Source organism: Thermobia domestica, chromosome 16, assembly GCF_964235325.1.
Source record: "Thermobia domestica chromosome 16, izTheDome1.hap1.1, whole genome shotgun sequence".
NCBI lineage: Eukaryota > Metazoa > Arthropoda > Insecta > Zygentoma > Lepismatidae > Thermobia > Thermobia domestica.
Genome location: NC_137469.1, coordinates 95,792,808 through 95,807,492, shown reverse-complemented (window position 1 = coordinate 95,807,492; position 14,685 = coordinate 95,792,808). Strand labels below are relative to the sequence as shown.

Here is a 14,685-nt window from a genome sequence, read left to right as displayed (position 1 = left end):
GGTAACGACATCAATCAACAAATAATTTTATTTGCGACAAAATAATGTAATGTTTTAAAATAACTAGTTTGTGTTCCCTTCGGCTCGCTGTACGCTATAGGTTAAAATCGTTTTAATTAAAAGTTCTAAGTGTTTATATTTAGCTTTTTAGTTTCCTCACCAACTAACTTGAAGTTACACAAATACGAGGGTTATCGCAAAAGTCTTTCTTCTTTAAACGAAAATGGGAACGGATCAAGAAGTTCTGAAATATGCAGTGGAAGCTTGGTACAAATATGTGATAGTTAGTAGAAAGTTGGGTGAACGTACATATCCGTATCAGGATATAGCACGAGAAAAATGAGTACAACAAATCGTTCTTTTAAATACGTGTTTTACCTCGAATTATAACATTACAGACCATTACAAGTACTATTACGAGTAAAGCCCAGAAGCACATACCAGTGACATCTTCAAAGTAGTCGCTCGAAGAATCTACCACACATTGCCAACGATGTGGAAGATGACGATTACCTGTGGTCTCACCACGGACAAATCATGTGGTTTCACGGCTCACTGCTGTGACTGTCTTGACATGTTCGAAAACGTGTTTCACGCAATAGCTCCCTCAGTTTTGGTGTGAAGTCGAAATCTCAAAGTGATATGTCTGAAGAATATGGTGAATGCTCGAGTACTTCCCACTCACATCACGCGAGATTCTTCACCCACGCATCTGTATGGGCTGTCACGTTTTCGTAGAGGATAAATGCATCTTGTATACGTTCAGGACGTTTCTCGCAAATAGCTACTAGTATGTGTTTCTGGGTTTTACGCATAATTGTACTTAAGTAATGTTGTAATTAGAGTTAAAACACACATGGAACGAAAGGATTCGTTACAGTAATTTTTCTCTTGCTATATCCTGATGAAGGTATATATGTTCATCCAACTTCCTACAAGTAACGTTTACATTATGTAGTAACTTTCCATTTGCATATTTCAGAATTTCTGTCTTCGTCCCCATTTTCGTAAACAGAAATACGAGGGCCGTTCGGAAAGTAACCTTCGATTGGTTAAAAGAAAACATCAAAGTAAATAAGAATAATTTATTATATACATCTGAAAACTGCTTTTTTGCTCTATTTTGCAACATAATTTTCATAAACATTTAAGCGCTTATCATATCTGCACTAGCGTAGAAATTCTATCAGCATAAAAAAAAAAAAAAAAAAAAAAAACTCCCACTGCGCCTTGATACAGCCTGTGATCACATCTGTCAGCTCCTCATTATCACCAAAGCGCTGATAATCCAAGTCATTTCTTCATATGCATGAAGAGATGATAATCTCTGGGTGGAAATTCATGGGAAATCTCCGAGATTGTGAAACGTCGATTTTTACAAACTTTTTCTTTAATTTTCTGAACGAGTTCATCCGTGATCACTGATGACCTGCCAATCCTCTCTTCGTCATGAATGTTTGTTCGTCCACTTTTTAAGTGAACGAACCTATTCACGAACAACTCCTTCACTCATCACACTTGGTCCATACACGGCACAAACTCCTCGATGAATAACTCTTGCCGAATATTGTTTTGCTATAAGAAAACGTATAACAGCTCGTACCTTGCACTTGGCGGGGTTTTCTATTGCAGCACACATTTTGAGATGTTACAAAACTGGAACTAGTAATCAGACAACCTTCACTCTATCACGGCTGGATGCAGACTAATTACCGCGCACGTCTGTGCAAAAATGGTAGCGCTGCCTCTACTATTTTACTCCTAGTGACCAATCAGAGGTTACTTTCCGAACGCGCCTCGAAGTTTCCATGACTTTTGCAGTAACCCTCGTATTAATGTTCTAAACTAAATATGGTTACGACCTATTAGTGGTAATATGCTTCATGTGAGTTGGCTATAAAGCTTCTTAAATATTGTACTGTCCAAAAGGAAAACAATAACAACTTTCTGTATATTGTGTGGTCATGTTGCTTATTGAGTAAATTATATTATACTTGACATGGAATTAATAATTGTAAATTGTATGTAAGTAATTTCAATTTTATTACATTTAATACGGACCTTGTCTTAATAATAAATACCAAAGCACGTTCATGTTCCCCACCATCAGTGACTATCCATTTTCAAATAAAGGCGGCAGATAGGGAGCGAACGTAGCGGAGCGGCGACTGTTAACTACTAGGAATTAGCGTTACTAAGAAATTAACGCATCTCCCTTTTGTAATAAAAATGTAATGTTAGAAAAATAAAAGAGAAGAAAAGCTTCTAAAAAAAAAAGAAAAGAAAAGAGCTCTATATATACATAAATAAAAGAACATCATCAGTGCAGATTGCGCCTCGAACAGAAGTTTGCGCCAGAAAAGAAGAGCCTTTGCTTCCTTTTAGGAGAAGTGAAAGGGCATGGAATGAACTACGATTATTATTTTTTTCTGCCTTATAACCATGTTAACAACGGATTTTATTTTTCTTAAAACGAAAATTATATCTGGGCTTGTCTGTAATCCCCTTGGCTACTACGTTTGCTTTCGGTGTACAGGTTTAAAATCCTACGAGTATAGTATGCATTGTGCTTCATGATCTCGCACGTAATACAAGGCTGCAAAGCAATTTATAATGATCATCTAACCTGAAAATTATTTTGTTCCGTAATTGTTAGCTTGTCTCACATGCTTATTGATGAATATGTTATTACAAAAGCATCATTAATATGTCATGAAGTAACTCTGTGGATGAAAGAACCCGAACTTTCGCCATCACGGAACAGGTAGATTGATATAATGTCTTAAATCAAATGATTGAAATAGAGAAAACTCATTGATTTAAATCGAAATGGATTGTAAAAATAGAAGTAAAGCAGAGTATTTCTCATCTTTTTACATACAAATTGTTGAGTAGAGTTGAGTTGAATTTCAGTTTAGCGTTCCTTTCAGCAGCGAGACTACATGAGACGAGTACCTACTGATCAGGCCCGCAACCAGAGGGGGGCTAGGGGGACTGGCCCCCCAAAAACTTCTCGTGACCCCTCCAGACCTTAATACAAAAAAAAAGTTTAGCTATTGGTAAGAGACTGTTTAATGACTTGGCCATCCCTAACATATTCATCGCCCCCCAAACTTCTGTGGCTGGTTGCGGGCCTGCTACTGATTAATGTGGAATCGTATTTGAGCTTAAAATTAGCCTCTTGGACTAGCAATAGGAGTAGACGTTGAATTAGTGGCTGACTGTGCTTATAATCTATCCTTTACAATAGAATCATACATTTCGTACTAGTACGTGAACGATCGTTGGCTTGGTGCAATGTTGTATTTTACATTTATTCCGGTGGCACAGTTCACATATTAAAAAAAAGAGTTTAAACTCGAATATTTGCTCACGGTGAGAAAGTTTTGTTTTCAACTTTCACAAAAGTATATAAACAAAACATTTTAAGTTGCGTGATTTTATTCAAAAGTATACTACCAATACTAATTATAATAACAGGTTTCAATTTCAAATTTTTCGTACATTGAACGCTTTTTTTTTAAAAAAAACAAAAAATCACCTTACAATTCTGTCGTCAACAATGTTATGAAATAAAAACTTTTAAGTGTTGCGTCCCCCACTTATGCCGGCTTGGCTAAAGGAGACGGTGATGATGATGAGAAATGAATGAAAATGGTGGAATGAACAAAATGGGAGGAAACGGGAGAACCTCTAGCAAACCCACGCGCACGGTGTTTGTCTACCACAGAGTCCACTTGGCGCGAGCTGGGATCGAACCAGGAACCTCACGCACAAGAGTTGAACGATCTACCACTTAACCACCGCGTCCCTGCCAGCAATATTATGAAACATATATTTCCCACATTGTCCCTCGTTCTGATTTTACAAAGCACTAAGCATTTGTCTGCTACAAGATGTCGTCCGGTAAAATGAACATTATAGTAGTGGATGCTTGAACTTGTAATCAAATTTTGGCTCGCTGCTGAAAAGGGACGCTGAATGTCAACAAACGAACGAACAAAAATTGAACCTTTAGTATATAAGTTAGTAATACCTGTCATCAGACTTTGCGCCTTTTAGTGTACATATTGATACTTCACGTTTAGTTGGGAGAACACTGGTAAATCTAACCATTAGATAAGCGGGGAACCTCGATCATTCGATTATCGGATGTATTTTTTTAATTGATATCACTACAGAATGTTTCCTGTGTTGTAGATTATTTCTTATGCATCTTTTGGCCGTGATTTTGTAGAACCAGTCCTTATTTTTAATTCATAATATGTGTCTTTAACAATTCATACACGTTAGTATCGTGTGAAAAAAAGTACTTTAAATGTATTTTAAACAAATAAAGTAAATATTATTTAAGTTTAAATATTGTTTCCAATTTTGTAAATTACTTTTTAAATGAGGGTATATCTTCAGAATTACTAAATAAGTATTTTTGAGTATTTAAATAATATATTAAAAAAAACACTTAAAAAAAAAAAGATTAGAAGTAAGATTACTTAACATAGTGCAAGTGATAACTGGTTGTTTTATTTGATTCAAATTGATGAACTGTAAATTCACTGTTGCAGAAACACGATAAGACCCCAAGCAAGCAAAGCGAGACTAGTAGAAGTCGAGAAAATTCTGCTCCTCCCAAACTGAGAAATAGTACTGGGGCTTGTTCTCCTGCAAAGCGAAAAAAGCATGTAGTTGCCTTATTTACGAACGAAGATGAAGAAAGTACCAAAAAACGCTGTATCTCATCGAGTGCTTCAGAAGCCAGGAAATCGGATAGGCTCAGATCACCGGATTCTAAAGTTCGATCGTCAGATAGAGCAATAAGATCTGCAGAGGTTAGTATCATGTTTTTGTGGTATAGGTTAAATTATCAACATTTTAAATAATATTTTTATCTTTCAAGTAAATTATTTCAATGAGGTGTACGTTTATTTTACAGGATGTCTTTCCCATAAGCCTTTCGTTATTGTTGTTCTGTAAATTCATGTATTTGTGGCGGAAAAGTGAAATAAAAATGTACATATACTGCTAGATCGTCGATCCGAAATCTAGGGGGATTCCGTTGCGTAACCCTTCCCTGAAGTACATAACATGAAATGTAATATGAAATTGAAGTATCATTAAATGTTGTATTGTTCAAAGCACTACAGTATTATTTCTCAAAGTAATAGTCTTGCAAGTAGTACACGTCGAAGATAACGTTGCTAATTATGTATATTGTTTATGAATAAGAGAAAAAGAGAGACGTGTTACAAATAATACAACTTTTATTAAATGAGGAAATAATATTTATATGAGACTACTGAATTTACTACGTGTGTGATCATATATGGAATTTGTATTCTCTTTGTGCTGTGCGAATCTACACTAATTACATTGAATATTAAACGTGTCATTGATGTTCTCGCTGCTTAACACTAGAAGGACCGAGCGGTCATTTGACCGTTTTTTTCCTAACTTTTCCCATTGCTCTTTTCTAACCATTTCACTTAGAAATTTGAGAGTCCTTGACTTTTTATCATTAATAGAGTAGACTATGTGTAAAACTTTTGGAGACTGTCACATCATTAGGGATGGCGCTACTCTGCAATACCCACAGAAGGACCAAATGATCATTTTGACCACTTGCTTATACTGACACTGAAAATGTATTTTATTTGCAATTAATGCCTTGCAGTTTCATTGCGATTGTGGTGTGTGAAGTCACTATTATTGGAATAACACTGCGCACGTGCGGACATACACACAATATATATATATATATATATAGGGGTAAAAGTGGATCTGAAAAGGTGGGGGACGGTAGGTAGCGTCATGCCGCTACCTACCGTCCCCCCTGCCTATCTTTGCCCATTGTAATTTTTTTAGGAACTGGGGGGTACGCCGTACACATTTAGTCGAGGTGGGTACGGCGTCCCCGCGTTTCCCCTCACTTTTACCCCTATATATATATATATATATATATATATATATATATATATATATATACAATCAGGCCCAATCGAAAGAAAATTCCAAAAGTAATTGAATTGGCTCTGAAAAGAATAAAGAATTGTATACCACTGACATTTACAAAGACAGTAGTAATAACACACTGACTGTATAAATGCAGAAGGAACAAGAGTGTAACTATTTTCAGTACTGTGCATAAGACCGTTCGTATGTCACAAGATAAGAAGAAATCTGAGACCGTACTTTATTACAACAAAACAAAATTTGGTGTCGATGTCGTTGACCAGATGCTTCGAAAATGCTCTGTAAAATCATTCAGCAGGAGGTAGCCGGCTCATGTGTTTTATAATGTGATGGATATAGCATGTCTCAATTCCTGGATTGCTTATAAGGAAGTAACGAAAAGATATATAACAGAAGACAATTCAGACAGTTCGCAGAATATTAACTAAAGCTGAGCATGTACAGGACGAGAGTGACAGTTTCTCGGATGATGAGCAATCCGAGTGCAAGAAGACAAAATAATGCCCGAGTCTACTGTGTAATGTCAATAAAACCACGGATGTGTGCAAGGTATGTAAGAGTGTGTTTGTGGGGAAATGTGTTGGTAAAATCAGGAAGTGAGTGTTTTGTAAGAAGTGATTTCTAATTGAGTGTCCAATTTGGAAGAGAGACTGCAACAGAAAAGTGATTGATGTATGTAAACTTATTCTGTAGTGAGTGAAAGTATTTCAAAGTTATTTCCAATATAGTTGTACTCTTTTAGTTTAAAAAATAGTGTTTTACGTGTAACTATTATAATTTTGCAGACAATACAATACATTGCTGCGGTAAACTAAACCATTTACCTTCAAATTTTCTTTGCAAAATACCATTTTGAAATATTTTAAAATTTAGTCTAAAATAAATACACAGCTTTAAGTTTTTTAAATTTATACTCCTTATCGTAAAAGTATATATAACATGTCTGTATATATTACATACTTACAATACTGCAGTAAAAGTAAATTCAACTATACCATGTAGATTTTTTTTTCTAGTTACTTATTATGAAGTAATTAAACCATTGAAAATCGAATGCCATAAAATAATACCTCAGAAGATATCCGATAAATCGCCAATAACCTACTTCCATCTTCAAAAATAATGTAGCGGTCAAATTGACCGCTTGGTCCTTAGTGGGGTAAATTTTCCCAGAGTGTTAAATACATAGATGCTATAATAAACAAGGCAGAAAGTAATGAATTTTTCAATCATTTAGTAATCATGCTGACCTTATAACAGTTCCTGATATACCTACGCCGTACCTTTCCTTCTCAGGGTTTCTCACTTTCTCACTCGTTGACCATGTTCCTATATAGTCTAGTAGTTTAGCGACTGGATCATGCAAAATGTGATACCAACATACCACTTTCAGGGATGATAGACCTATTAATAAGAAGTAAATCCTGATATAGACCCAAATCGGCGGGGGTCTTGTTTTAGGTATATGACGTCATCAATATGGCCGCCAACGAATTTCGACTTAACTGAGTTTAAAAATGTATAACTCCATTACCATTGAAGGTAGAAACTTCCTTTTACCTTTATTTTGCAGAAAATACATTGTACCTTTATTGTCATTATAAATACTTGCCTTATATTGCCGCCATTTTTAAATATGGCGTCTCAAACTGGAAAAATGTTTATTTTCAAAACGATTTTCTATGTTTTATAGCAAATAACTTTGAAACTGCTATGATTATGGGAAAATACTTTGATATAATCGTCAAAGGTCATTTCAATAGCTTTCGAACGCGACCAGAATCATTGATGTATCTGAACAAATAACCGAGATAATCAATTTTTTGTAGGCCTAAATGTCGAACTTTCGTGAATAATGTTCGAATGTATCCGTAGATGTAGTTATATGGCATTTGTAGTTCCATTGCCCTTTGATAATATGAACATAGCACCGCTACCAGTATGTTCCTTTTAACGTGGAGAATAGCAAATCACAAGTGTTTATCTTTTGTCCGTGCTGAAAACCCTTTATAATGTCATAAATCCAAGATGGCCGCCGCGGTTTATCTCCGGTACGAGAAGTGAAAATTTCTCGCCACAGAAAAATAATAGAAACATGCAACAAAAGCCAATCTCTTTCTTTGGATGTGAAAAAATCTTGACATAACATGTGATTGACTCTCCTTTGTGTCTACAAGCCAGTATATGACGTCATAAACACAGTATGGCGCCATGGCTTAAATATGGATTATGAAAATTATTTATTTCTCGCATTAGAGAAACGATAGAAACGTGCAACAACCATCGATATCTTTTTTCATATGTAGAATCATAAAGACATAAGTTTTGTCTTTTCTTTCAGGCGAAAGGCGAGTATATGACGTCATAAACCCAAGATTGCCGTCGACTCTTAAATATGTGTAATGCATAATATTATATGATTTATTTTTCTCGGCCCAATTCAAATTTTGGTACACGGCCATGAACCTTGAATCATTTCTTTTTTATTTGCTGGACAATCGATTTTATTCGATCGGTGAAATTCTCCTCCTATTGTAGTGCATTGGATCAGATTTGTCCCTGGATGTTCGCCCTGGATCATATCAATTATGCCCGTTGGATGTCAGTATTCGTAAAGTCTTTGGGAGAATTGAATGTACGAAACCCACAAGTATATGATGAATTTCAGAAAGGTAATTTTGTGGAAAGAAAGACTAACAGTAAATATTCGTACATGTCCCACGACCAGTTACATGAACAATGTAATAAGGATCTAAAATGTGAAGGAGGTGCCATTGGTCTATTTGATAATGAATGTGCTCTTCTGCGTTGGATGGTTTCGGGTCCAGTGATTGCAGGATTACTAACCGAACTTGAGCAAGAGGCAGAAATAAGTGACGATTCAGATTATCACAGTCATCATGAAGATACAGACGCTTTTTCCTCTAGGTTCAAAAAACATGTGAAAGCTTTAATAAATGCATGTGAAGATGATGACAGAAATACATTTGCTCAAGAAAATGGTGCCCTAATATGCGTTGCCACATATGCTGGTATGGATGAGAAAGCAGCTGAGTCTGTCTTCAAAACAGAAGAATTGGGAAAGCAACAGGACAAACATTTGTTCGGAAACGGCTCATCGAATGCCAGACGCCTTTAAGAGAACCGATTAAAAGAAAGAACCTTTCGCTTTTTCACACATCGCAAAAAGAAGGAACGAAGAAAGGACTCAAGGAGTCAATTTTAAAGAGTTACTGTAACCTGTTTTCTCGCTTATACATAGCTTGTCAAAGTCGAGATTGGAAACATCAAAGATTTCTTTGCTCACGAAAACCTTTCGTACCCTCCGTCACTCTCTTCAGATGGTGAATTGCGCAAGGGAGCAAAATCAGATATTATTTCTTGCTTAGAACCACTTGGAACATCACAATACGATGTACCTAGTGTATCGTGTGTTATATTTGATGAAGCAGTATTAGCTCACATGCTGAAGCCTATTCCGGGACAGACGTTTTCTATGTATTACACTAACACATTTCAACCATTTTTAGAAAAAGTTTGCGAGTGATGTCGTCAGAATAGACATAGTCTTTGACAATTATGATCCTGACAGTCTGAAAAAAGAAGAACGAGACCAACGAGGAAAAGGATCAAGAATACTTGTGAAAGACTCCACACTGACTCCCAAAAAATGGGCATTGTTTTTGAATAATTCTGAAAACAAAACTGATTTATTTCGACTTCTGTGTAAACCCTCACAGAACATAAGTGATTCTGGTGGTAAGAGAGAGATTGTGTGTGCATGTGATGATACCGCAATCAGCAAACTCTAATATGGACGTGATAAGCCTTATGCCCTGCAAATAAGAAGAAGCAGACACACGCATGTTCTTGCATGCATTGCATGCTAGCAACCACGGACATAGGAATATCTCAATTAAAACTGTCGCTTCTGATGTTGTTATTGCCGTTGCTTTATTCTTTGCGCTCAATGTATCACACTTGTGGATGAATATGGGAGTGGTAAAAATAAGAGATATATTCCTGTCCACGAAATTGCAACAAGCCTAGGAAAGTCTCACTCAAAAGCCCTGCTCTTTTGGTACGCATTTGCAGGGTGTGACACAGTGTCCGCTTTTGGTGGTCATGGCAAAAAGACAGCTTGGCAGGTGTGGCAAGAATTCCCTGAAATAACAGATATATTTATCAAACTTTCAGTTACTCCTGCTGCAATTTCAGCTCAGGACTTTGCAGCTCTTCAACGCCTCACCGTACTCCTGTACGATCGCTCTAGTTCTTTACTAAATGTTAAAGACTGTCGACAAAGATTAATGACGAAAAAGAATTGTTCTTACGAAGGGATCGCACCTACATAGACAGCCTTATTTCAACACTGTCTGCGAGCTGCCCTACAGGCCGGGTATTACTGGTCTCAAGCTCTCCAGAAAGTGCCCATAATACCCGAAATTTATAAAGGGGTTGGAAGAAGGTGGATCGTGGTTATTATCCCCTGTGGTCCTTACTTCCAGAAGTTTTTGTGCACTGTAGAGAACTTATTCGCTGTGGTTGCAAGACTCCTTGTCAACATTCTTGCAAGTGTCAAAAACTTGGGGTTAGTGTGCACTTTGTTGTGTACCTGCGATGGACAGTGTGATAGAGTAGACCATTTTATTGTGAGTTGACCTTGTCTAAATAAGAAATGTGATTAACAAAAATTACTTCCCCTAGTTCTCTGAAGTACGTTTCAGATGTTAAGTTAATAGTCATACTATCTCACAAATATTTTCTCTTCCAAATTCTTAACATATTTAATTGTATAACTGTTTATTGTGTTTCAAATTTATCTCTTGCTGATATACTGTTAAATTTATACATTGAGTCTGTTTCATAAACATTTTAATACAAACTCCAAAAATATCAAATTAAGCTGGGCGGTGGTTTGAAAATGTGACGCCTTTTGCCTCGAGCTATTTTGTAAAATAATATGAAAAGCATAATTTTCAGACAATTACATTCTCAATGGACTGATTAAAAATATTTTAAATGTAAAATATGTCTTTCGAAATGCACAGTTCCCATATTCCTTGAAATATTCATTTAGTGCAAATACTAGTGCAAGCCTTATACTTTCATATAGCGTATAATTCTTTGTTTAATAACATGAAAAATATTCACTTTCGGACAATTAGTATTAAAGAGAATATATTTCAAATTTATTTTCGAATAATGCATAATTTCAGCTTTGTTAGTTTTTTCAGTTTAATGCATAATATAATATTCTAAATACATACAGCGGCTACTTTGTATAACGATGTCATACACTTAAACAAGACAAATACTAACCCTTGGGCAGAGAGACGATACACCTTTGTGTTACTTCATGATCCAACTTATTTAAGGAGTAAAAATAGTGGGTTTGCACGTTTCTATTACCTTTCTTAGGTGAGAAAGGCATAGTTTTCTTCATGCATATTTAAGAGTCGACGACAATTTTGGGTTTATGACCTCATATACTCGCCTTTCGCATCAAAGGAAAGATAATAACTTATGTTACTTTATGATTCTATATATGAAAAAAGATACTGGTAGTTGTTGTACGTTTCTCGTTTCTCTAATGCGAGAAATAAATAATTTTCATAATCCATATTTAAGCCATGGCGCCATACTGTGTTTATGACGTCATATACTGGCTTGTAACACAAAGGAGAGTCAATCACATGTTATGTCAAGATTTTTTCACATCCAAAGAAAGAGATTGGCTTTTGTTGCATGTTTCTATTATTTTTCTGTGGCGAGAAATTTTCACTTCTCGTACCGGAGATAAACCGCGGCGGCCATCTTGGATTTATGACATTATAAAGGGTTTTCAGCACGGACAAAAGATAAACACTTGTGATTTGCTATTCTCCACGTTAAAAGGAACATACTGGTAGCGGTGCTATGTTCATATTATCAAAGGGCAATGGAACTACAAATGCCATATAACTACATCTACGGATACATTCGAACATTATTCACGAAAGTTCGGCATTTAGGCCTACAAAAAATTGATTATCTCGGTTATTTTTTCAGATACATCAATGATTCTGGTCGCGTTCGAAAGCTATTGAAATGACCTTTGACGATTATATCAAAGTATTTTCCCATAATCATAGCAGTTTCAAAGTTATTTGCTATAAAACATAGAAAATCGTTTTGAAAATAAACATTTTTCCAGTTTGAGACGCCATATTTAAAAATGGCGGCAATATAAGGCAAGTATTTATAATGACAATAAAGGTACAATGTATTTTCTGCAAAATAAAGGTAAAAGGAAGTTTCTACCTTCAATGGTAATGGAGTTATACATTTTTAAACTCAGTTAAGTCGAAATTCGTTGGCGGCCATATTGATGACGTCATATACCTAAAACAAGACCCCCGCCGATTTGGGTCTATATCAGGATTTACTTCTTATTAATAGGTCTATCATCCCTGAAAGTGGTAGGTTGGTATCACATTTTGCACAATTCGGCCCTTTTATGCTGCTAAGCTACTAGACTAATAAGCCTGCCTTATGTTCATATTTATAGGCTTACATGACTATATGTGGAAACTAGCGCACAACGTCTTGAAGAAAGCGGAGCTAAGGCATACCGTATAACGAAGAAGTTCTAGACAACGGAAGATAGCGCAGGACAGTTGTTGTGCGTTTGATGCTCCTTTTTTAGAAATCAAAGCCGGGACCTTCTGAATCAAAGGCACGTGCCTTAGTGAACTAGGGAGAACCGATTATGATAATATACGTAAGAGTAACTTTCACTAGTGATGGTCATTATTAATTACGCTCGGATTATCTTTATAGGTGATTGTTATAAGCAACTTTCTTTAGGATTGATTACAACTTAAGTTGAAATGTGCACCCAAAAATATCCAATAGAAAGAAGGTAACCTTCAGAGACTCGGAAAGAGATAATAATATTAAGAATGTATTTCAATGATAAAATGTTGAAACTTAAGCTAAAATTTTAAAGGTAAAAGTAATTTAAGTATTAGGTGATAGTAATTTCGTATTTATTTATTCGGGTTAATTCGTGTAAACACTTTGCCTCAAAATACGTTAAGCTAGAACAGCCTCGCTATGTATTACATAGAGAAACACCCGAATATGGATCAGTAAATTAGTACACTTCTCTTGTATGCAGTACCTAAATTAAACATTTCTTCCACACTAGTATAATCTTCAAAGTTAAAGATACCATATAACTCATCAACAAAATATTAAATATTTACTTTTCCAACAGTGTTTCAATATAATAATACGTAATCACTCTATGAAGATGATGATATCCAGAAGCAGAATTAAAATAATAATCCATTCTGTGTATTAGTTATATTTCCCCTCCCAGGCTATTTCGAATGGTTTGGAATAAACATCAATATCAAACCCTGAAGTCTACTCGCTCCCACACGTTTTTGATATACTCCTTTATTTATCCTTTGTTCTTTTGCCAATAACATTCGAAAGAATTTACTACTTTTATAAGCAGCTCTTGGTACCTTGTAGATAATCCTCTCTACGTGAAGAATAATTATACTGAAATTTGTCCAAAAAGTATTTAGAACATAGTATGTATGGGATAGTTTTAAAATGTTATTACTAATTGTATCTACAATAAGCCCTCCGTGGAAACTAAATTTTTCAATGTAGTTATTTGTGTGTATGTAAACTAAGCAATTGCCGTGGAAAATTAACTGAACAATGTAAAAGCATGGTGTTTTGTCCGAAATTGTTGTCTTATGCCAAAGTACACAAGTAAAGGATGAAGTTGACACCAGTGAAAGATATAAACAAAAAACAGACTAAAAAGCATTCCTCGATCACGAAACTTACTTTCTGCAGAAGCCTTTTTTTTTATTCACGTTGTAAGTTGTTGATAGTGTTGTAAAATTTCCGGAAAAATTGGAAAAAAAACAAATATCTTTGTATTAGGTTAGTTTTACTAGTAATGGAACCGGGTTTTTTTTTTTTTTTTTTCGAAGGCGTGAAAAATGTAAATTGAGAAATTTCAGTATTGTGAATATTTAAAAAAGAAGCATTCGAAAATAAAACAGTTGTAATTATTCTTGAAAATTAATAGTTTGCGCTCATTTCCTTTATGTGCCTTTTAGTCATTTACTCCTGGTTGTGCATTAATTACAGAAATTTTACAATTGCATATACAGCGTTTCTGTTGCAACAAATAGGGCTTTTGAATGAAACTGAGTTCTTAGTGTGCTCTTTGATCTGGTTAAATTTTGCTAATTTTAATTAAATTACTTCTTAAAAGAAAGAGCAGTTGGCAAATTTCACTAATGCTCATGCACTAAGACATATAATTACTATTATTTAATATTCAAATACAGACTTTAATATAAACTTTATGTACAAAATTTTGTATGTAAACAAATACCTGTTTTCTAATGCGACAATCTATCTACATATATACAATGAAAGTGACTATATTTGTAACTTAACAACTCTTGAGCCACCAGATTGATCTAGATAAAACTTTTCAACATAGATGAGATTCGGGCCTGAGGCGGATTGTACCATTTCACTCTGAAAGTGCAACTTGAAGGAAGGAAGTGTGGATATACTGTATATTGAAAATTACCGATCTTAGTGTCGAACTCATGGTTTTCGGAGCTACTGAGATGAACAGTGTCATTTGCGATGAAGATTAAATTCAAATTCAGCACTGCAACTTGGGGGAAG

At 35.3% G+C, this 14,685-nt stretch overlaps 1 protein-coding gene across 3 annotated transcripts in view; it reads left to right on the top strand.

Moving 5' to 3' along the window:
* Positions 1 to 14,685, top strand: part of Orc1 (origin recognition complex subunit 1) — a 128,797-nt gene that overhangs the window by 50,794 nt on the left and 63,318 nt on the right. For all 3 annotated transcript variants that reach the window (XM_081742786.1, XM_081742784.1, XM_081742785.1), the window contains one exon: positions 4,566 to 4,829. In XM_081742786.1, coding sequence (XP_081598912.1) covers positions 4,566 to 4,829 — 264 coding nt within the window. The remainder of the gene's footprint in view (positions 1 to 4,565; positions 4,830 to 14,685) is intronic.